This window comes from Miniopterus natalensis, chromosome 8 (genome assembly GCF_054644295.1).
Source record: "Miniopterus natalensis isolate mMinNat1 chromosome 8, mMinNat1.hap1, whole genome shotgun sequence".
NCBI lineage: Eukaryota > Metazoa > Chordata > Mammalia > Chiroptera > Miniopteridae > Miniopterus > Miniopterus natalensis.
Genome location: NC_142088.1, coordinates 6,900,051 through 6,924,164, shown reverse-complemented (window position 1 = coordinate 6,924,164; position 24,114 = coordinate 6,900,051). Strand labels below are relative to the sequence as shown.

General features: G+C 49.8%; 1 protein-coding gene across 1 annotated transcript in view; it reads right to left on the bottom strand.

The window, feature by feature from the left end:
• Nucleotides 1-17,054, bottom strand: part of IRS1 (insulin receptor substrate 1) — a 53,463-nt gene extending 36,409 nt beyond the window's left edge. The window contains exon 1 of the mRNA XM_087819556.1: nt 12,859-17,054. Coding sequence (XP_087675682.1) covers nt 12,880-16,539 — 3,660 coding nt within the window. The 5' untranslated portion in view covers nt 16,540-17,054 and the 3' untranslated portion in view covers nt 12,859-12,879. The remainder of the gene's footprint in view (nt 1-12,858) is intronic.
• Between the last annotated feature and the right edge of the window lie 7,060 nt (nt 17,055-24,114).

Genomic DNA, 24,114 nt, shown 5'->3' with positions numbered 1-24,114 from the left:
TTAAAAATAGAGGTAACTATAATACAATAATTGTTTTTCAAATAATTTCCTCATTGCTTTTGATATCTTTAAACTTCAGTAAAAATGCTATGCTATGACCTAGATCGGTAGGCTACAATTAACATCAGAAGGACTCTATTAGAATGAAAGTTGATGAACTACTGTTGAAAGCAGAGAAATAAATCTTGTCAAAACAAAGCAAAATTTCTATCAATCTTTAAAAGAACAGTTTAGGGAACAGGGGATGTATCCAAGGATTTCAGAAATAGGAATGATGCAATTGTAATTAATTTTACCCAAGTTTTCCTCGCTGCTCATATCAGATTGCAAGGACTCCTGACATTTTGGTTGATTATTTTAAAATATAATGCTAAATTTAAATTTGATTTTTAAAATACCTGGCAAATGAAATGGTTTGAGGTAGTAAAAAATATATACATGGTATTGTTTTTGTTTGGGATATTTCTAAAGCCATCCTCTCCCCTGATTCAACAACTTCCTCCTGAACTACTGATAAACAGGTCCCCCACTTGGCAAGCGTTTTGTGAGCACCTTCTCAGGAACTGGAGTCATGAAATGAATAAATAGTGAGTCTACTTGCAAACAGCTCACAACTGTCAGCAGGAAAGCATACGCTGAAACCAGTAAAGAGAAAAAAACAGGGGTCTCCATCACCTCTCAGGAAGGCGTAAACTTTCTGAAAGAAGACAGACAGGGTACTAGGTACACTTGAACCTAGTAAATAAAATACTCTTTTTATCTCTGACCATTTAAATGCATTGATTTTACATTACACATGCAGTATAACTAACTTATGGTAAAAATCCATTCTGAACTCTTCAGAGCTAAGAACTCTATCTTCCTAAATACTTCCTGCCACTATTTTTAAAAATAATATTCCCCAACACCCCTCTCCCCCCAAAAGGCTGGAGTTTCCTATCTAGTGAGAAACAACACATCATCTCAGTTGAGGTGGGAGGGAGGGTGCACGGGGGCTCTGTTCTTAGAGAAGGGACATTAATTGAAAATCTGCCTAAAAGTCGCCAGTGAATTAGATCGAATTGGGTGGCACGGGTTTTGCTGTGGGCTTGATCACGCTAAGGCGCTTTTCAGGAGCCCGTCAAATACAGCCTGGTGGGGCCTGGTGGGACGCAGGCTTTGAAGACACAGTAACATTCCTCCAGCGAGTTTCAGGCTGGAGGCTAAAAGCACCAGCCATTCATTTTTCCCCACTGAGCCACATTCCTCACCCAGTTCAAAGGCCCGAGAAACAAGAAGCCTGCACTTTCCGAAGGTCTGTCCCTCCTAGGGACTTGTGAGGGACCAAGGGCTCAGGCTGCAAAATAGTTTTAAAGACCTAGTGTTAGGAACATAACCCTTTTTATTGGACTGTGGTTTCCACCCCTAACCCTCTGTTGTCCCACCCCCTCCAAACACACCCACACACCCACACACCTACACACACACCCACACACCTACACACACACACACACACCTACACACACACACACACACACACACACACACACACGGTAAAGTTCAGGTAAAAGAAGAAGTTTTCATTACGATCCCAGTGACATCCAGGGTACCCGACTAGTGGAAGTAAAATATTTTCAGAAATTAAGTCATTACCCGTTCTTTAAACAGATGTAATATTTATATTCCTTAATCTCACCAGAGGGGATGGATCAGCTTTTGAAAGGAAGTTATTGTTTAGCTGTGGTTCAAAGAGTGCGCTGGAATTGGGAAGGGGGGGCAGAGAGGGAAAGAAAGAGAGGGAGGAGTTGGGGGGTGGAGGGGAACTGCCAAGATCAGGAGGAAAATACACACTCGACCAGCCCCTCACAGCACACGAGGGGCCTCCCTCCCCTGCCCCCGCCTTAACATATTCTATTCAGTGCCCAAGTAGTTCTGCTCCGTAACCTCAGGAACATTTAAGGCCTTCAAGATTTGGGTAAAAGAAAACTGTCAACACTGCCTGGTAGGAGATCTGGGGCAAAGAGTTAACAAAAGCACGGCCTTGGCTTTGACTGGGATGCATCCGCACAACCATTCACATTTGCTTTCCAGTAACTAGCAACTCTGCTTCACCAAGACCTGGATTGGTGCTCAGGTGGGAAAACCTCTTCCAAACCACTGGGAGGTCTCTGACCCCATTTCTGCCCACTGCTCCCCACCTCACCCCAGGTCTCGGCTCCTGCACCTGGGGAAAGGGCAGCCTTGGTCAAGGGGCAGGAGCGGATAGTACAAGATGCCTAATGCCCCCTGGCTCTGGGTTCCCTTGGCACAGTGATCTCCAAGCCTAGGTGAGCCCCTGAGCGTGTGAGAAAGTGTAATCCTCTGGTCTAGGACAAACAGCATAGATAGTGTCACTGACCACCAATGGCACTGAGAATACAGACGACAGCCTCGGGTACTAGAAACCTCAGTATCATTTTTCATGTTTTTCGTAGAGGTGAGCTTCCAGCCCTCACTCATCAAATAGGAGGCCTTCTCAAGCGAAAACTCTAACTCTCAGAAAAGATGCCATCCCAGGGCCTGAATCTGCACCTGGTCCAAGGAACATGTGATGTAAAAACAGGTGCTCCGCCTTCTTGATCCTGAATGATGTAACCATATTATTTACTATTTTCTCTAACTGCTTTTGCTGCCCCTACATCTTAAGTGGTTCTCCACTATTCTGCCTCTTAATACCTTGTCCTTCATCAGGCCACATTTTACAGACTTGTTCTCTGCCTCCTATAAACACCACAAAGACCGGGACACATCTATTTCAGTTTCTATGCCTGGTTCGCAGTGCGAACTCAAGAAAAGATTTATTGAGGGAACACAGCTTTCATGGTTTTCAAAAAAAAAAAATTAAGAGGAAAACACCTGAAAAAGAAAGTAAAATAATACTGAATGTAAACTGTAATTGAAAAATAAAATTGAAAAAAATTAAGTGGAAAAAAGTGATACCACCCTAATAAGAGGAAATCACTGGTATCTCACCCAAAACTGTGAATATTCATTATAAACATTTAAGAATAATTTTATTCTAAATGTTCAACATGCAACTAATAAGTGACTGTTAATGATGTCATAAAGAGCTGTGTTTATCAATACATGTGTGATTTGTAGAGATCAGAAAACAACTGGCTTCTCCCATCAAGATGCAGTATCTACTTTTCTACCCCTTGAAACTGGGTGTGGCTTTGGGACATGGGACAGCAGCAAATGTGCTATAAGCAAAGGCTTCAAAAGGACTTGTGCCTGCTTGTCCTATGCTGTTGCAGGCACTCACCCAATACCTTGCGAGGTTCAGGTCAGCCTGCAGGGGACGTGTGGCTCAGTAAGGGAAGCCACCCTCAGCCAGCCCTCCAGTGGCTGACCACCCCGGTGACACAAGCAGAGCTGCCCAGCCCAGCCACCAACCCCCAGAATGGTGACCTAGCAAATGACAGATGCTTCAGGGCAATCGGTTTGGGGATGGTTTGTTACACATCGAAGCTAAGTGATGCACACACAAAAGAAACTACACAGCTTCGCAGACTAAATTCTTTAACAGCTTTTAAAAAAGTTCCTTCATGTTGATGAATTTCATTCCTCCTTACTCTAGATGATCTGAAGGAAAACTGGTATTACTGCTTTTAGCATACTCTTACTGACAAGTCGCCCAAAGTGATAAAATACGGATAATTCTGATTTAAGGGTTACCCGTTATAGTCTTGAATATCATATTCTATTTTGTAACAAGAGCTACCCCATTCTACTCAGACTCCACCTGGACCCCAATCAGCAAGAACATCAGTGCACCCATCACAAATGTTTTTAAACATTAAAGAGTTGCTCTTTGGTTCAAAGGAGAAATGACCTCAGCAATACACGCACCTTCCTTAGGAAACATCACAGACTCTCTATATTCCCCTCATTGTCTCCAAAGCATCAATAACTTTGAAGAAAATGAGAGGAATTCATTAGTGTAAAGGAATTTATTTTACCATTCTATATAATATTATGTTAAAATAAGCTGCTCCCAGAATTGGAAATAGTGAGAAACTACTCCAATAAAAAGCATTAACTCTTTTGAACTCTCAAAATTATGAGACCTTGGTGTCCAGAAAGTCTTTAAAAGGACCCTTAACCTTTATATTTAATCCTACCATACTATAGTAAGAACTAGTGTTCATTCAGTGGGGGAGGGGAGGGAGGGAAGGGAGGAGCCTGAGTACTACCATGGACAGGAACAGGGGAGAAAATACATTAATAAAGATTTTAAATGGTTGTATTTAAAACTTAGACACCTTCCCTTCTCAATCAGTTTGTACAAACACGAAACTCAAAAGAGAGATGGATAGCAAAGAGTACCTGACTTTTCCCTTTAACCAAAAAAAGCAGTGAGCCTATTGTAGGAGATGTACTGCCTGCTGTGTTCCTTTAGTGTAGAAATTTGGGACTTTGAGTGAAGGGCATTTAATCAACTTTTTATTACTAAGCTTCAAAATTTATGAGCAGTTCATGTCTGGAAAGATAAACAAACAAACAAAAAACCCAACAGCATTGCCGGTGGTCTATGGGAAGAAGCCGACGACAACAGTGAGAGGGAGCCTTCATTTTCACTTTCTAAGTTGTTTTTTTTTTAAAAACAACAATTACTTGAAATTTATAGCATGTGCATCTATACCGGAACAATTAAAGGGAAAAAAAAATAGTGTGACTGGCCCAGCAAGCTATCCCAAAACGTGGTGCTCTTAACAAAATGCTTTTTTATGTTTCTGGAAGGAGCTACTACAAACTTCAAAACAAACATGACTCACATCATCAACACAGAGAGGAAGAGAGAGCACGCACACTTAAGAGGGAGCAAGGACAAATCCTCAAAGGAGCTTCTCCTTCCAGCCAGAAGCAAGCACAGGAACCAGAGGTCAGAGGGTTAGAGCCTTTCACCGCTACAAATAAAAGCCACCCACCGAAAGGGGGAATAAAGTCCTTGAAGAATGGAGCTTCAAGACCAAAAGAAAAGACTTGACAATTTCTTTTGCAGGCCCCCCCTCACCCCATGTTTCCTAACCCTGGCCAGCCTTTAACAAGTACTCACTGAACTCCTGCTCGTTTAACACCTGGACCCCTCTCCTGGCTGCTTCACTTGGACAAAAGATCCAAAAGCTATCTTTTCCTAGCTACTTGCCAATACTGTGTTTGCAGGCTGAGTATCTGAAATGGACCACTCTTCCTGATGAGAGTCTCAACAGCCTTATAAACAGTATAAGATATTATTAAAATGGTGTCACTATGAGGCAAGAGGCCATGGGTAGAAGGATGCTCGGGGGGAGAGGCACTTTCACCCTGTAAGTGCAAGAAAAATGCTGACTTCCATGGATTGCGCGCTCTGAATCTTGACTTATCTGAATCCAGATAAATTGTGCCATAAGAAATTTGGTATTCACTTGGATGAACTCCCCTCACTCCAAGTATCCACCCCCACCATCTTTCAACAAAATGTGTGCCATTTGGAACACAACAGGTGCTCAATGGCGTTTACTGAGGAAAGGGGGGAGAGGGAACCAAGAAACAGCGGTTCAGTGGCCAAGGTCAGATCATCTGCATTGGGGTTGGAAGAGGGTGGCCTCTAACCCTGCACTGGAGATGCTCAAGTTCTTCTCATCATTCCCACAATCCCTAAAATTCCAGGGTAAATGCGATTATTTATCATATCCCATAGAGCCCTTCAAATTATTTTTAAATGAACAGGGAAGTGATCATTAAAGAATATCAAGTGAACAGTAGTTGAAGACATAGTAATTCCTAAATATTTCACTTTCCACTAACTGCTATATTTTTATAATTTTTAAAAAATTTTGCCTGTCTCACTTAACTCATAACCTTTTTGAAAGTAAGAATCGTGACTTTCTCTACAAAGTATAGTTTGTTTGCCACCCGAAATATATTTGAAGTCAATAAATAAATAAATAAATGCCTCCTTGATCATTTCAACCAACATAACTATCAACTTCTCAAGATTAAGTGATACTGTTCAGCAACAAGACCTAAATATAGCAAGGAGGATCTAAGAACTCACACCAAAGTATATTTTGGTCAACAGAAAAAAAGGGGGAGAAAGTTTATCAGTCTTTTTCCCTTACTACAACTGGGGTTTGTCTAGTGCCTTCATCAGGTCAACCAATTAGCGCCCACTGTGTATGGGTTTGGCTCTAACTGGGCCAGGTCAGGGGCAGATGGGATGGTGAAAGTGCTACACAGAGTGAGGGTAAAACATGGAATGACAAAGGGAAGACAAGGCATGCAGCTCAGCTTACTCAATAAAACGTTTCAGGGGAGGGGCAATAAAGCCACAAAATCACCTCTCTACTTGAAGACAGAGATGATTGAAATTATAATCTGACCCACACATCCAATTCCGCTGCCACCATTAATGAAAATGCAGAAAGGGAGCTGAGAAAGAAAAGCAGCCTTTTCAACACAAATATATCATTCTTAAAAGCTCTATTATTCAAAGATCATTGAAGAAGCACAAATAACATTTATCCAACCACACTTATTTTAACAGATTATAGCAGAGCCTGCAGCAAGATATTATTAAAATGGAAAATACTTCTTTGGCCATTGATGACAGTACATTCTACTTATCTCATCCATTATCTCCCTTTTTCTGTGACTTATTCATTTCCATAATATAAGACAAGATTACAAGTAAACAGATGCTATTTTAGAAGGCTTTACCGCAACTTTTGGGTAACTCTTTCTTACTAGTTTGAAATTAGTATACTATTATACCATACTAATGTTAAAATGTAATTCTGTTAACATTCATTGTGATTACCACTTCTGAACATATTGCAATAACATTCTAAAAAAGAGAGTTTGAAGTTTGCCACATAGTTACAGAGTCAAAAAGTAATGAAATAAATCAATTACACAACTATAAATGTGGTAGGATATCTATTATATTAAACACAAAAAATATTAGTATGAAAAAAAGTTATGGAATCTTTAGTGTGAAACTTCAAACTGAATGCACAAGAAGCTATTTTCTTTGAATACAATTCCAGTAACTTTGTAACATGAGGAAATAATTGAGGAAATGGTTCCCTTTAAAACACAGCAAAACAAAACCTTAACATTGTGAAGTGTTCCATTATCCTCAATTACCAACCCGCCAAAATAAAAAGAACCATTATATCTTACACAGCTAAGAAATATATCTGATTATAGCAGGAGGATCGGAAAAGATAAGTCAATGAAGTTCTGAGTAAGTTTCAATAGTCTATTAAGTCAACAGACTGTTCTCATGGTTTATGAAATCCACATGGAGATGCCCAGAAGGTTGGAACTTCTGAATACACCAACAACTCGACAGCCAGGGTAACAGGGTAACACTAGGTCAGAAAAGCAGGATTTTGCTTTTTTGCTCAACTAATCAAAAATCCAAAAGCTAGATGATAATCATTTTGCCGGAAGGAAAAATATTGAACTTTTTCACACACCTAACAGAGAAAATGAAAACTGAACAAAAAATTGCAGATTTCCTATAGGCCCCAACTGGCTTCTCAGATTTCCTTTCCATTCACTCAAGTGGATAACCTCACTGAAGGATTCTAATGGTGCAGCTGAGAAACACTGTCCATAAACAGACCACCAGTTCAAGGACGGGCAATTTCCGAGAGAATCAGCAGAAATGGGTTGGTTAAAGCTTGACCTACTGTGGGGTGGGGAAGGATGCGTTCAACAGTTGACCTTAGGATGCAGGACCAGCAGGTGACTTGCATGCCCAGACACACTGGAGTTTAAAAAGGAGGGGAAGAGCCTAATCCAGTCTAGAGGAAGTTCCAAAAACTTAAGACTGGTGCAGTCAGGAGGGCTTGTGTTAAGGTCTGTTAAAACCTGCTTATGCCCCCTCCAAATGAGAAAGGTTAAAATCAGTCCTCAAGTAAACCATAAAGAGTGTCTGATATGAAAGCTGGGACAGAACAAAACAGAATATTCTGATGCATTTCTCTGTGACCCCATCAGCAGCTTCCTCAGAAAGAATCCTCATTACTACTGACCCATTAAAGACTATCAGTCAGTCTCTCCAAAACAGTCCTATGTTTAGAGCTGCAAAGGAGGTTAGAATAATTTAGAACAAAATTCTCAAGTTACCCACGAGGAAATAGGTCGAGAGAACTTAAGTGACTTGCCCAAGGTCACCCAGCTAGTGAAGGGCGCTGGCTGTTACAAGGCAAGGTCTCTGGCTCCAAGGAGCTGCTTTTTCCATTGCATCAGTCAAGATAGCATAAAAGTCATTTTCCAGTAATTTTGATAAACCAACGAAGAAGGGGGGAGGGGGAAGTATGTGCTTTTAATTCCAAGTTCCTTACTGTATTGCAATACCAGAGGCTGTACTTATGGGGGAGGGGGGGCAATCACATAAATGACTACAATAGATGGGATTTTTAATGGATCTATTTTTTTTTTTTTTTTTTAAATATAAAGCCACCTAAACAATGGCAGAAATTAAGAAGATGGTTAGATGTTCAAAGTTGTCTGGAACAGAGAAGCCCTTTGCGCAGCTCGGAGGCGGTCTCGGGCGCAGCGTGCCCCCCAGGGCAGGCCTTCCTTACGTTTTCACTGGGGATGTTTCCACGGGCGCCTGAGGGATAGCCCTGCCCCTGTAAGATTCAGGGGTGCTGGCTGCTGAGAAATGCTGCTGTGGGAGGGATGGGGTGAGCGGGAGGAGAGAAAACTCCCGCGGTATTATTTTAGAAAGGCCCAGTCTTGGAGTCTCCGCCCCAGACAGTAATACATCCCGCCTAACTGTGCTTCTCTCTGGGGCGCACGACACGAATGTAGCAGGTTTTCAGGCTCGGCGGGCCCAGCCTGCCGGGATGCGCGTCCACGCGGGGTGTGGGCGCTCAGAGCTCGCATCTGCTCTGGGAGGCTGAGCAGGGTTTCCTTGGGCCTCGGGAAGGAAGCGGGGAGCCCCGGGGTTGCGCCTGGACCCTCAGGGCCGCCCCGCATTTTCCTTTCACTGCGCGCTCCCTCGGCCTTCGGGGGGCCAGCCTTCGTCCACGCTCTGCAAGCTGCAGGCACTCAGAAGAGTGCGGACCCGAATGCAATTTCAAGGCAAACGGGTTTCCTCCGGGGGTCCCCAGCCCTCCCCGGCCCCCCTCCTCCCTTCCCTGGACGAGCGCGATCAGTCCCGGCTCCACGCGCCGCAGCTGCCTCCTGCTCCCGGGTTTTAAGGCACAAAGAGGAAGGCGCCGTAGTATCCAGAGGAGGGAAACAAAATGGGGCACGTCACATGGTCAGGGCCCGGGTTTTTCTCAATTAAACATAAGAGGAAGTCTGTGTCTCCGGCCGCCGTCTAGCGGGCTGACGGGTCCGGCTCCTGCTTAGGATTCCGGGCGAGACGCACGCGCGGGGCCGAGCGCGGCGCGGCGCATCCCCGGGGACGCGGGACGAGCGGCGCGCGCTCGGCTCCGAGCCGCCCGCTCCGCAGGGAAGGGGGGAGGGGGGCGAAGGCCGCTCCGAGGCCCGGCCCGCGGCCACTGCGGGACCCCCGCCGTCCCCGGTCCCGCCCCGCCCCCGCAGCGGCGAGGCCGACACGCGCGCTGATTGGCTCTGGCGGGGGCCAATCAGCACCCACATGCCCCGCCCCCTCCGAGCCAGTCTGGCCGCTCGAGGCCCCAGGGCACGGGCTCCCCCGCCGCTGCAGCTGGGGAAGGGGCCGGGCCACCTCGGGCGCCCCCGAGCCACCGGGGATGGGCGGGGAGGCGGGCCTCGGAGGGCGGCCTGGGCCTCACAGCAGAATCCTCGCCCCCTGCAAAAGGGGGTTAGGAGAGGGGGGAGCCAAGCACCAAATAAATAGGGAGGAATGCAGGAAGCGGAGGTGACCCGGGAACAGGGAGAGCGCCAGAGCCTACAGGGCTTGCGCCAGACAAAAAGGCCACACAGCGAGGGGAGCTGGGGGGGGAGAGATGGGTGGTAGTCGTGGGGGAGAGAATCCTGGACCGAAAAAAAAAAAAAAGGGAACCTAAAAAACATGGCTTGGGTCTGTGTCTCTGCCAAAGCCTGCTCTATCTGCCCAGCTGCAGTTTCAAAACGAAAAAAACCCCAATTTGGGGTAAACGCTGGTTAAAGGTAGCTGGGCTACTGTGTCCCTTTTGCCCTCCTTGGGCTCTCAATTTAAAAGCTCTCTGCAGAGATTGGCCACAACTACTGCGAAATTCTGGAATGGAGCAAAATATAAGGGGTGTGTGTGTAGGGGGGGCAATGCCAGGACGGTGAACTAAGAGGCGGGAAACAAAGGGAATGGGAGAGGGGGCGACACTGGGAAAACAACCCGGCAGGACAGAACCAAGTTAGACAGACAGGGGCCCACCAGAGACGAGCAACAGAAAAGGCGGCCGGGCAGGAGGTGAAGCGGAGGGCACCTGAGCTAATTGCCCCACTAATGTTCACCTTTCCTAGGCAGCAAAGAACATTAGAGGCGCGGAGATGTTCAAAATGAGGGGTTAGGAGGAAGGAGCACACTCCTCACTGCTCGCAGCACTTCATTCCCTTTCATGTCTCAGGTTTTACCTGAGACAGGGGAAAGAGAGGCAAAGATGGTAACTGCTCAGGAAGTTAGAAAGACAATGTTGCCACCAAGTAACATATTTCTAGGAAAACTTGTTTGCCAAAGGTAGGTTTGATTTCTTTTTGTTTCAGTATATAAATGACTATCAAATCACATCTTTAAGCTCAACAGGGCAAAGGCAAGCAAGCAGAATTCAGGGTGTGCATGTGCCAAGTAGCATTTGGTGCCTCATTTAAAACACACACACACCCTCCTCTCTCTCCATTTACATCTTACAAATAAACACTGTAGCGTTGTCTGGTGTGGTACTGTTAAAACATGGTCTACTGCTACTCCAAGATTATTAGGGAAATGATTATATGATTATTTCAGAATATTGCATTTTCCCCAGGAAAGCTAAGAATAGATGATTATTTTTGTTTTGGTTGGTTGGTTTTTAATGTATCTTCCACGTAAGGAGGCTTTTAAGCCCTTTTTAAAAATGAAAATTCAATTTGGTTATCAATTTCCTTCAGAGCAAATATTATTTGTTCTACTCTATAAAAAGTAAACTTCAATTTGGTTATCAATTTCCTTCAGAGCAAATATTATTTATTCTACTCTATAAAAAGTAAACTTCAAATTAAGAAAACAGGTGAAGAAAACTTATTGTCTCTTAGCCTCTTCGTTCATCTCCTTTATAATCAAAATAAAAGTTTCTGCTGGGGATTTTTCCTTCAAATTCTCATTACTTTATAAACGAAAGACTTTGCACCACAAATGATTAAAGTGTTAGAGGGTTTCACATTCCCCAAAACATCTTCAAAGACTTCTACTGTTCATGTTGATAAACACAACTAAATCTCTGCGTTTTATAAGATATCCTCTCGTGTACCTGCATCTTGTTCTACAGAACAGAACGTGATATGGCTCAACTACTGGAAACTGTTAGAATTGAGGAGGCTTTGACCACGTAATAAACAAATGCCTACCAATAGGAACCCAATGCACAAGCTGATTTCTTATGAATGGACACATACTATGAAGAAAGAATGCTTTTAAAGGCGAATTCTGTGAAGCATATGTAAAAAGGCGATGGCAAGATAAACTGTTTGTCGGAATAAAGTGTTTCCAAATGCTGGAAACTTCTGCGTTTGCCAACTCATCACATTATTTGCAAACCCTACTCCTCTCTTCCCACAATTATGACCACCAGAGAAATAAGCCCAACAGAACCAAGGGGGAGCTAATCTCCTATGACAAATGCTTTTCATTTTCAATACGGCCTTAACCACAGTGGACCTAAAGGCAACTTTCATTATTTAATGAGGTGTCTACTCCTGAACTTAAATGCAAACAATAAATATCCTAAAAGTGCAGAGTACAAGGTAAACCCCCCATTTCCCTGACTTAATACTCCTTTCAATGTAAAAATGTTAAGTAATTTTTCAGAAGATGCCCAGGAGCCCCCAAATGATCCAGTGTAACCTCTCCGTGCAGGCCTTTGTGAGAACAAACAACTGGGAGGCAGGCATGCTGGGCTGAATTTCCATAACTCTTAACTAATAATGGGTCCCAGACCCACGAAGGCTTCACCGCACACCCTGTACAAAAGCGGCCATGCCTGTGAGATGGTGGGCCGGTGGTGTGTGAGTATTTCACAAATCCTGGTTCAGGAACAAAAAGAAAGCCATCACCCAACAATTACTTTCTAAAGAATCATAGGTCTTTCTTTCTAAATGCGTAAGCCTAACAACCTCCTCCTCCTGAATCATTTTAGGGGAGCGTGAATAAAAACTGATGTTCCCTACTGCAATTTATGTTGCCTTGGCACTGGGCAACCACAGAACTAAAGTACACAGAGCAACTCGTCAAGATCAGCCTAAGAGCTCTGAGAAATGGTTTTAGATGGTTCTAACAAATATTTTTGTAGGAGAACTGTCCCTTCTAGGGAGTGACCTAAATATACAGTCAAGGTAAACTTCAATAAAGAGGTCAAGGTGCTTAAACCTCACAAAACCTCAGAGCTGGTATTACAGAATGTATGTTTTGAAAATACTACAGTTGGGAACTTCAAATGGAACAGCCCTCCTGTGTAGCTGCTCCTACAGGTTTATATGACTGTCAACCAGGTGTCACTGCAGTGAGCATCTTGTGTGCCCTGAGACCCCCCCCCCACACACACACCCCTCCTGAGAATGCACAACCCCTAAGGAAGAAGCAGGAAAGAGATATCTGGAAGGGGCAGAGGCAAAGAGAGAGAGCATTCAAACACAAGGTGAAAGGCCATTTTGCCCTCTGACTGTCACCATGAAACGCACCTGCTGCGATGTCCAGCTGAGCTACTGGAGGTCCTCTGGCTGCTTCTGGAAACTGATGCTGGCGTAGGTGCTCACATCTTCCCTGGCGCGGCGGCCGGAGCTGCTCTCTCCGCTGCCCAGAGCCTGGTGAGGGGCTGGGGCTGGGGGCGCCTGCGCTTGGCGGGGGTGCTCCTGAGGGCGCTGTTTGAAGTCCTTGACCAAATCCAGGTCGATGTAGTTGAGGCCATTCTCCAAACCCCCGGCAGCCCCACACGCGTGAGCGGGCTCCTTGGGGGCCCCCCCGCGCTCCCCAGGCCTCAGCCACACGTTCTCAAAGGAAGCAGAGCTGTGACGTTTCACATCCTCAGCGCCGCCGCCGCCGCCCCCCACTGCAGCGCCCCCTGCCAGGGGCGCCGGGTTGCCCGCCTGGGGGGTGCTGGGCGAGGCGGAGAAGGTCTCGGAGCTGTGCCGCCTCCGACAGGCTTGCGGGTCCGCACGGATCACTCTGGCACTCTGGCTGCCGCTGGGATGGAGGCTCACCCGGGTGAAGGCACTCGCGCCCCCGGGCCCCTGCGGGGCCTCCAGCGCCCCTGCTCCCTGAGGCGCGGTGGGGGGCGCAGAGGCTGCCGCAGGTGAGGGGGGAGCGGCCGCCGTGGCCCCGGGAAGGCTCGCCTCCTCCACGACGCCCGTCCGAATGTCAGCGTAGCTGACAGGCGCAGCCGGAGAGGTGTCCACGTAGCTCTGATGGGCACATCCCGCCTGCATGGTCATGTAGTCCCCCCGGTCGCCGGGCACTGCCCGGGTAGGCCTGCACGTGCTAGCAGTCCCCGGGGGCGCGGGGCCCACTCTGCTCGGCGGGGCCCCAGGGCTCTCCTGCCAGGTGGCCCTGCGGCCGGGCCCCAGGTCCATGTTCATGTACTCTTCAGTGCCGGACTCTTCCTCCCTGGGCGCTGGCTGGAGCTGGGGCGGACACCTGACCGAAGGCGAGCCGTGGGAGGCCACGGGACCGGAGAAGTAGCCAGGCTGATCACTCCCAAATTCGATATTCACATACTCCCCTGGGCTCTTGGGCTCCGGAGGGTGCAGCAGGGCCGGCTGCTGCGGCTCCCGCGCCCGAGGTAAGGTGCTGGCCTTGGGGTCCCCCAGGGACAGCCTCGTGGGCCGGGCCAGGCGGCTGTTGGTCTGCGCAGCTGTGTCCACCTTTCGCGGCAGATGCGGCTGCAGGGCCTGATGGTGCAGGTGATGCGGGAGGCCGGGCTCGGGCCTCGCCCCCCAGCATCCCCCGCCCAGGCTGTCGCTGCTGGTGGAGGAGGAGGAATCGTCGGCCGCCGCGGCGTAGAGAAGGCGACCGGAGCTGGAGGAGAGGCGGAGGTGCTGGGGCCGGGCGGCCTCCTCCGGGTCCCCCGGGCGCTGGGTGTGCTTAAAGGACCTTGGCAGTGAGTAGTAGGAGAGAACCGGCTTGTGCTGGGGGTCCTCGGGGCCACAGTAGCAGTCGGAGGGGCTGCTGGCGTTGGAGTCCCCCGCCGGCGACATGTTCATGTAGTCACCCGTGCAAGACAAGAGCTTGCCACCGCCGCTCTCCAGGGGCGGTTTGGGGTGTGGCGCGGCATGCGAGTGGTGGCCCCCGACGCCGTTTGTCCACAGCTTCCCGCAGCCGCTCCCGGAGGGGGCAGCGCCGCTGTTGCCGCCGGGCCCACCCCCGGTGTCGGGGGAGCAGCTGCCGCTGGGGGACATCATCATGTAGCCATTGGGGTCCACCCTCTGGGGATGGCGCCTGGCGGGGTTGACGATCTGCTGTGGGGAAGACACACTCTTGGGACTCATGGGCATGTAGTCCCCACTGCCCTTCCGGCTGCTGGGCACCGGGGCCACGCCGGGGGACATGGGCATGTAGCCGTCGTCCGTGTGCAGGGTGGCGGCGTCCGGGCGGCTGTGGCCTGCGCGGCGCTCCGAGGGGTGGGTTTCCAGGCCCTCCTCGGGGTAGGACTGGGTGGGCACGAAGGCGGAGTGCCGGTGGCCGGGCAGCCGGCCTCCACCGCCACCTCCTGGCGGGTAGGCGGGCATCATCTCCGTGTACTCCTCGATGGACGCCACGGAGGACTGCGAGGGCGTCTTCTGGTGGGAGATGGTGGGGGACGTGCCCGCCGAGTGCGTCCGCTTTCGGAACCGGTTATCCAGCTCGGCCGCGCTGGCGGCGTCCTCGCCGGCCAGCGCGGGGCTGGTGCCCGGGAGGTAGCGGTGGCCGTTGCCGCCGCGAGGCAGGATGTAGTGGCCGTTGGGGGCGGCGAGGGCCGAGGCCCCCTTGCCCCCCATGCAGATGTAGTGGCTCAGCTCCTCCTCTCCGCGCGCCGGCGGGGTGTGGCCCAGCGAGTCCGGGGTGACGCTGCGGAAGGAATTTCGGAAATCGCAGGGACTGGAGCCGTACTCGTCCGAGGAGATGAAGCCGCCGTCGCTGGGCGAGCCCGACACGGAAGCGCTCGACCTCCGCGGGAAAAGACAGTCGGAGGTGGAGCCGTGGCCGCTGGTGCTGCTCGACGACAGGCTGACGGGGCTGGTGGCCGAAGGCGAGCACCGGGAGGACGGCATGGGGATGGACCGGCTGTGGTTGAGCGGCGGGTGCAGCCGGGCGGCGCCCCGGTGCCGGTGCGCGTGCGTCCTGTTGGCGCTCGGGCTCACGGGGCTGCCGTCCACCGACGCGGGGCGCGACATGGTGCCCTCGCCGTCGCTGGAGGCGCGCACGCGGAAGGAGCCCTGCTTGGCGCCCACCAGGCTGGCGGGGGACGTGGCGGTGACGCTCTCGGTGCGCGAGCGGCGCGTCAGCCCCACCTGGCTGGGCGGGGGGTTGTTGAGGTGGTGGCGGCGCAGCGGGACGCTGATGGGGTTGGAGCAGTTGGAGGAAGACTGGCTCTTGCTGCGCGGCCGGAACTCGTCGCTCATGGCCCGCATGGCCTCCAGGATCGTCTCGTGCATGTTCTGGGCCACCACCGAGTCATCCACCTGCATCCAGAACTCCCCGGGCCCGGTCACGGCGGAGCGGCCCACCTCGATGAAGAAGAAGTTCTCCGAGTGCCCGCAGCGCCGGATGTTCATCAGCTGCAGCACCACGGCCGCCGCCTCCGAGTTCAGCTTCACGAAGCTGATGGTCTTGCTGGTCAGGCAGAGGCGGTAGATGCCGATCAGGTTCTTTGTCTGGCCCAGGCCCTTGGGTTTCAGGATCACCTGCCAGACCTCCTTGAACGCGGGCCCTGGGTCCCCGAAGCCCAGGTCCTCCCCGGCCTCGCCGACGCCGGAGCCGCCGCTGCAGCTGCCGCCCCCCGCCCCCGAGGCCGCGGCGCCGTCGTGGTGGCTCTTGGCGCGGTTGTGCAGCTGCAGGAGGGCCTGGTACCAGCTGTCCTGCTCCGCCTCGCTGTCGGCCGCGATGGCGAAGTGCTCGTCCCGCGTGTAGAGGGCCACCAGGTGCTTGTTCTTGGAGTCGGCCCGCTTGTTGATGTTGAAGCAGCTCTCGAGGGGGATCGAGCGTTTGGGGGCGCTCGACTTGTGCCTCCACTTCTTCTCGTTCTCGTAGTACTCGAGGCGCGCCGGGCCGCCCGCCTCGCTGGCCGCCCGCAGCACGAAGAAGCGCTTGTGCATGCTCTTGGGTTTGCGCAGGTAGCCCACCTTGCGCACGTCCGAGAAGCCTTCGGCCTCCGGAGGGCTCGCCATGCTGCCGCCGCCGCCGCCGCGCGGAGGGAGGCGCCGAAAAACCACCCGGTGGGGGGCGGAGGCTCCTCGCCGAGGCCCCGCGCATGCAAACAGGGCTGGAGGCGGCCAAAACCCCGACTCCGAAATCCACGCCGCCCCCCCGCGCCGGGGAGGGCGGCCCAAGCAGGACGCTGCGGCTGCGACAGGGACGGAGCCCCGGCCGGAGTTTACGGGCGCCTCACGCCCGGGGGAGAGGCGGCGCGCCCGGCGGGAGTGCAGCCCGGACCCTCCCGCGGCCGAGTCTCCGGGAAGCGGCGCAGAGGCATCTCTCGGCGCCCGAGCTGGAGTCCCGGGCGGGCGGGCGGGCGGCGGCGGCCCGGGGTCCCCAGGCTGCCCCTCCAGGCGCGCGCGCGCCTTTCCCTCCCGAGTTCCCCTCTGGAAGTAGCGATTCCCGAGGCAAATTAAATATCCTTGGGCAGGGGGAGGCGAGCTGCCAAGTCTCAACGTCGCGCGGGGCTCTCCCTCCTCCCGCGCCGCCGCCTCCGCCCCCGCCCACCCCCCGCCGTCCCCGCCGCCACCGGCCGCCCAAATACCAGCTCAGTCGCAGAGACCGCGGCGCTGCGGCTGCTGCTGCCGCCGCCCGCGGACGCGTCCTCTGCAGCCCCCGCTCGGGCCCATCTCGGCAGGCGGAGAAAGTGGCTTTTCCACGCGAAACGCTACTAGGCAACCAGGGGATCTGGGGACGCGCCGGAGGGACAGGCACATCCCTGCCCCTCGCTCCAGTCCGCAGGGGAGGAGAGGAGGGGACGCGGGCGGGAGGCGCGGGGTAGGTTTGGGAAGGAGTCGGGAAGACGCCTCTTCCCCGGGAGGCGCTGCCTCCGCAGTTACTTCTCCCCTCCTCTCCCCCCCCTCCCCCGCCGCCTCCTCCTCGGAGAGTTGCCGAGAGCCCCAACCAAAACAAGCGGCGGCGTCTGGCTCCGCGCGCCGGCCCCCTCCGACCGCGCCGCCGTCTCACTCGGAGAAGAAAAACACGTGACGGGGCCTCCGCGCTCCGCAGCCCGGCCGCCGCCGCCGCCGGGAGGCTCCCGCCCGGGTCTCTACATTCCCGGCCGAGCCCGCCCCGGCCCGCCCCTCTCCGCCCCCGCCCCCCCCCCCCCGGCCCTGCCGCAGCGGCGCGCGCTCCGGGCCTCCGCACAGCGCTCGGCCAGCGCCCCTGCGCGGCCGCCCGCCCGCCCGGGCGCGGAGCCTTCCTCCCCGCGCGCCACCAGGGCGCCCCCGGCCCGCAGGAATCCCCGCCGCGGGCGCGGGCGCGGGCGCGAGTGTTTGGGTGGCTACCCGAAAGCGAGAGGGGAGCCTGGGAAAACGGCGGGAGGTGGGGGCGAGCTCGGGAAGACGCAGGAGGGAGGGTGGGGGGCGGCGGGGGTGCACTGCGGCTGGAGAGCCCGGAGTGGGAGGGCCGGGGGGGAGGGGGCGCGGGCGCCGGGCTGCATCTTACCTAACAGGTAAGATCGACCCCCTCGGGAGGGAGGTTTCTAGTCAAGGCTTCCTCTCCCAGGGAATATAAAAGCTGCATTTCAGTTTCGGGGTGATAGGCCGTGGTGAGGAAATCTGGATTTTTGTGCGGTTTCCTACGGGACTTGCGGGCCAGCCTGCTCCGCGGACTCGCCGCATTTGCCGCAGGGAGGTACCTCTCAGGAGCAGAGGGCCGCCCAAGGGCGGCGACTGGGGGCTTCTGGTCACTGCAGAACGGGAAGGGGGATCCCTGGGAAGCACCCCTTGCCCGGCGCTCTGAGGTTGGCTGCTGATCGGTTAGGAAGCAAACGTAAATGCCGCAGCTTCTGCTCCCCCGTCCGAGCGAGGGGCGGGGATTCCCACTAGAGGGGGAGGCAGGGGGAGAGAGCGCGACGCCCCTTATCGTAGTCCGAAATCTAGGTGCGATTTAAAAAATCTGCTGGGGACCTGGGAGGAGTCCTAAGGCCCACCGTGTAAACATGGGCTGGCGCGCCTGTTTCACACACAGCTTCCACACCCCCCGACCCCCTCCCGTTTTTACCCTTGACTACAAGGGTAAGCGGTGAAAACACGGAGGTGCCAGCCCGTCCGCGCGGGAACGTGGGCACCTCACGCGAGCAGGTCCGCAGCCTGAAACTACCTCCAGACTTGGTTAACCTTGCGGGGTCAGTCACCACAGGCCAACGCTCCCCTAAGTTTTTATTTATTTATTTTTAAAGCTGACCTATAAACGGGCAGTCTGTCCCCTGCTTGCCCAGTTGGCACTAAGGACCCTACACAGATGACGTTTGTCGCTCGGCTTAATGCGCTCTTACTTTTCCACCCCGTTCCCGGTCCGTTCAGGGTTCCCGCGCCCTCGCCATGCGGGAGACCCCGGTCTGCAGCCGGCTCCCAGGCACTGCGGGGTGCGGGCGGGGAAAACGCCGCAGCCGCGGCGCGGGGCGCGCTCCCTGGCCCGCTGGCTGGGCCGCAGAGGAACGCGCCGGGGCCTAATGCGGGGTGAGGGGCGGGGGCAGTTTCTCGGGGAAGCCTGCTGATTGGCGGGGCTCCCCGTCTTTCAAGCCTTGCGTGGCTTGGCAGGAGGGGAGGTGGGGAGACGTGGTAGGGGTACCAAGGTAGGTTGCAAAGCGTAGAGGGAAAAAAATTAGAAAGAACCGTAGGCGCCATTCAGCAGCGTGTGATCCCTGAATTCCGGGGACTCGGCATCTGCAAGGCGCGCTCCCCGACCACGCCCGGGAGCTTCTCGGGTCCCCTTCCAGGTTTTCGTGCCCTGCCGTCGCGCAGCCGTCCCAGCCCGGGTGATCTGTAATTTGTGTAGACGCTGCGGATTGAAAGCCCGCCCTCTCGCTGACAGCCCGGCGCCGCGGGCACACGTGCCCACTACGGCGGAGCTATAAATAGCGCGTAGGTACCCGGAGCTGGCGACGCGCGGCGGGCGCAGCGACCGGGATTCTGGGGTACGGCGTGCTTCAGGCGGAGCAGGGGGCATGAAGTTAGTAGCCAAGTGTGACTGTGTGGGGTTTCACCCTCCGCAAGGAAAAAGATAAAAGGTTGTTTACTAATAGCGATGTAATCTTAAGGCCACAGGGCTTTTCACAGTTTTGATGTTTAGCGCAGGGTGGGGGTTATTTCATATTTTACAGGAAAACAACCTAAATCCCTAGACGTTTACTTTTCAAGTGACACCCCCCTACCCCCCAAAAAAGAAAGGCTAAATAAAAGGAACATACCTCTATGGAAAACAAAACATTGAACTGTTTCCTAAAGGAGAGGGCAGGAAGATCAATTTAATTTTCAAATATTCTACAGTAACCTTCAAAGAAAGGTTAGGATTTTGATCATACAAGACAAATTATTATAAAAGCCCTCTGAGAATATCTCAGTGGGAAAGGATTTCTGCTTTAAAAACTCAACTGGCTAAAACTCAGGGGCTAATATATTGGCTAGAAATCATGAAATAAGCCAGATTGCTGTGACAAATTCTGTTCGGACCAATGGGTTTCATGTGGAAGATAATCCCTGATCATAGGACACTAGGTATTGGCATTTCTTCCTATTTGATGTTTTACTACCAACGTTATTGGTGGTAATATTTATTACAACTATACTATAGTAGCTTCATTTGTTCTCTACATTTTTATTAATGGGTTGGGATAACTCTGGAAATGCACATTTGGTGAATATACAGAATAGAAAGAGATGATTTTGTGGAATCTGCGTGAAGTAACTTAAGCAGGTACAAGTATTATCCTGTCACCTTACACTGAATTAGTCTGTGGTGTACTGTAATGATATACACTGTATGAAAAATTGACTCCCAACTGAAAATTCACAGAAACCAAAAAAGCCAACTAGTACCAAATATATTGCTCAATGCTGCCATCTATAGGACAGTTAGAGATGGTTTGTGTAACAGACTAAGGTGCATTTTAAAACTAAAGGAGAGCTAAATGATGATTCATCAAAACACTGGAACAGCCATGTTGACATTCACAAATGCAGTTATGATTCCAGGAGTTAAAACTTTATATGCCATGGGTGCACTATTTAGCAATATCTCTACAATTAGCTTTAAAATGGGGATTTTAGTCTGTGTGATGCTATCAGGGACATCATGAAGACTTTATAAATTATTACATATATCCCTCAAGTGATCTCTAACTATAAACTTTTATACATTAAACATTTTATATGTGGCCTACATAGAGAAGTATACACTACTGTCCTAACAGGAATAAGAATTGAGTTGGCTAAGGGTGTAACCATTTGAAAATTAGAAAGTATTTTGTAGATCAAAACAGATGTTTTACTTAAGATAAATGGGTCACAGCTGGAGGAGCTATTTAAATATTGTCATTTCTAGGATTAATTTTGGCAATTTAGAATGATATTTGAAGGAAAATCAAAGCTTGTAGATTTTCTCATTTTAATGTCTATTTTTATTTTAAGATAGTTCAAGTATAACAAATGTTTGAATGACTACACTGCAAGACAGTATGAAATGTGTCCTAATTTTTACCAAACCTTTTAAAAAAATGTTTTTAGATGAAAGCTTATTTCTAGAAATCCTCTTCTAGATTTTTAAAACTTGACTGATTTAAAAGTATCTCAAATAAATAATAGCTTTCCACTTTATCTTGAATTACTTTGAAAGATAAATGGAAAGTAATTTAGTGCACTAAAGGGACAAATATCCACACTAGCACTTAGTTTTAAGCTGGAAAATAAGAAATAAAATCTTATGTAAAATAAATCAGTACCCAACAACATAATTATGGAAAATAAAAATGGCTGCATCATTAGTGGACACACAATTCACCAAAGAGTGAAAATCGTAACTTTTGAAATATTTCTAGAACTACAAAATATACTTAAACACATCTAGGTGCACTAGGAGATTTTACTATTGTTTTAGTTCTGAAATTTCCCTATCATGATATGAAAGTTAAAATAAATAAAATCCATGTCCAATTTGTTGCATGCCAACTGCAAACGGCAGTTGACCCACCCTGCCTCCGCCCAGTGACCTGCCCGCTCCCCCAAGTGACCTTGCTTGTGCACATGGACCTTTACCCACAAAGTTGCTTACTCTCTCTCAGTCTGGCCAACCGTGATTGTGGTTTCTCTGTTGGTAACTGAGAGTATTTTAAAACTCACAGAACAAAACCTTTTCTTTGCTGCCTCAACAGCTTCTTCACTTTCCCTAATCCTCCCACCCCCATCACACTTTCTCTGCTGCTACCAGAGCACAGGGGTGGTTCAGGACCACGGAGAGCGTGAGGAAGGGGCGCTTCCCAGCTTTCTAGTCATGTAGGTGGGGGAGGAGATGATCCTGGAATTGTTGCTGGACAACTTTCACCTAAAGGATATTATTCTAAAGAATAACAGTGGAATTTTGACTCCCTGATATTTGGGAGGAATGGTTTTTCTGGACGTTCAGCCAGTAGTTTTCTTATCTTCATTGAATTCCATCTAATGACACACGGGAAGACACCAAAAGTAGGGGTAGCCAGAAGTTGCCAGTGCAAAACCCATTTTAAAGTTTTATGTTTATAATCTGTCACCTTTTATGTGAACTTTCACATTTTTTACAGTTATGAGACCCATGAATCTACCATAGAAAGGAACTAAGTCATACAGAGATGTGCAGAACTGAAATAGAGTATCAGAAGGAGAGCGTGCGGGTTCCAGTCCTAGGTCCCTAGAACTGCCCTGGAATCTGTAGCGCATCTTTCAATTCTATGAATTACCCGGAGTCCCTTCAACAACTATCCTCAATTCCCCTTTTAATTTTCCTTCAGCTAGTTTCATTTGAGTTTTATTACTTGCAACTGAGTGTGTCCTACTAATGCAGATGGAAAAATGAGAAAAAAGTAATTCTAGGCTCAGAGCAAAACAAGATTACAGGCAAGGATGCAGGCACATAGCTTGGGGTTTTCTGGGACATTGAGAAAATTGGCCTAAGAAAATTGAATGGTTTATAGGAATGTATTTAAGTAACTTCTCTATACTACAACTGAGTAGGAGTATAAATTCTCTCAGCCTCTTCAGAAGGCAGTTGAACAAGAGCTATAAAAATTTCGAATGCATATACCATTTACCTGGCAATTCCAGTTCTGGAAATAATCATATGAGGATAGTCATGGAAATGAATATTGTCACAGAGAATGACTGAAAATAACATACATGTCCATGAATCGAGAACTTGTTAAATAAGTTAACCACATTTACATATGGATATACTGCACAGCCATTAAAGACAATTCAGTAGTTCTATGGAACAATCTTCACAGGGGGAAAAAAGCAAGGTGCAAAGCTACCATAAATGCTATCGTTTGTGGTTTTTAAAGAAAAGCATATGCATATTGTTTGTTATATACATAGAAAATTCTAGAAGGGCAAATGAGAAATCTTAGCAGTGGTTTTCCCTGGATGAGGGTCACCTTCCCTTTCTTCCATATTCTCTTATATTGCTTGTTTTTGAAAACTGCATTCACGTATTACTATTTGAATTAAACTACTATAACTAAATATAACTAAAGTGCTGCCAGTCACACTGTGGGCACCTTTATCTAGTGGGTTGCTCACATGACTAGCAATAGAAACTGCTCAGCGTCAGGAGGAGAAGGGCCTTAGGCTGGCTGCTCAGCATGAATTTTCAGGGACTGCCTGGGCCCGTGGAGGATGCGCCTCCCAAGACCATTCTTTTAACGCATAGGCATCTGATCACTTTTTAGGCATCTGATAACTGACATGAATCTCTTCCTTTCTTTACCCAAACCTAACCTAATGAATTTTCTTCCCATAATCCTCATTTATAAACTCTAACAGTTGGTAACTAGCGGCACTGGTTGCCATCATATAATTTTCCATCAGTAATTATGTGATGAGTTAATTTCTGCAATGAGCACAGTTGAAATTATTTTTCTAACTTTTGACATATTTCATCATGAACAGTTCCCTGGATTCTGCCTTCTGGAATCCCACTTTCCATCTAGTTCAGGAATTCTTTCTAAAAAAAAGGGCCAGCATGTCAGATATTACAGTTACTCTACATTTCATCTGAGTTTTAAAAATATATTGAATATTTCACATCTTAATTCCTCTAGGTAAACACAGAAGCCTTTTGGAAATTTTTATATTGTACTAATTGAAGCATATCAACGTTGACTGAATCTAATACCATGAACTCTACCTACATAATAGGAGGCAAAAATAAAATGAGAAGTTCCAGTTTCTGTTTCACTTCATTGGTTCTAGTTTAAGCTATTTCTGGTGTGTCCTATTGAGGAAAAATATTATTTGAAGAGTTGTCACTATGTTTGTTTCTAGCAAAACTGAAGGGTTTTTTTACTCCAGTTTCTCAACAAATGGTAGACTGAGTTTTCCGGGTGTTCTTCAAAGCAAAATTTTCAGGACTCTGGCTACCAAAGGTTCATTTTTCTCTAAGTTACCACAGATTCATGGATTCTTCAGACATTACAATACAGGTGAACACTTTGGGGTGAGGGGAGTAGAAAATAAAGGAAGCCATTTAGAGCTTTAAATTCTCTTTAGAAAAAGATCTGCTCTGGGCCTCTGGTT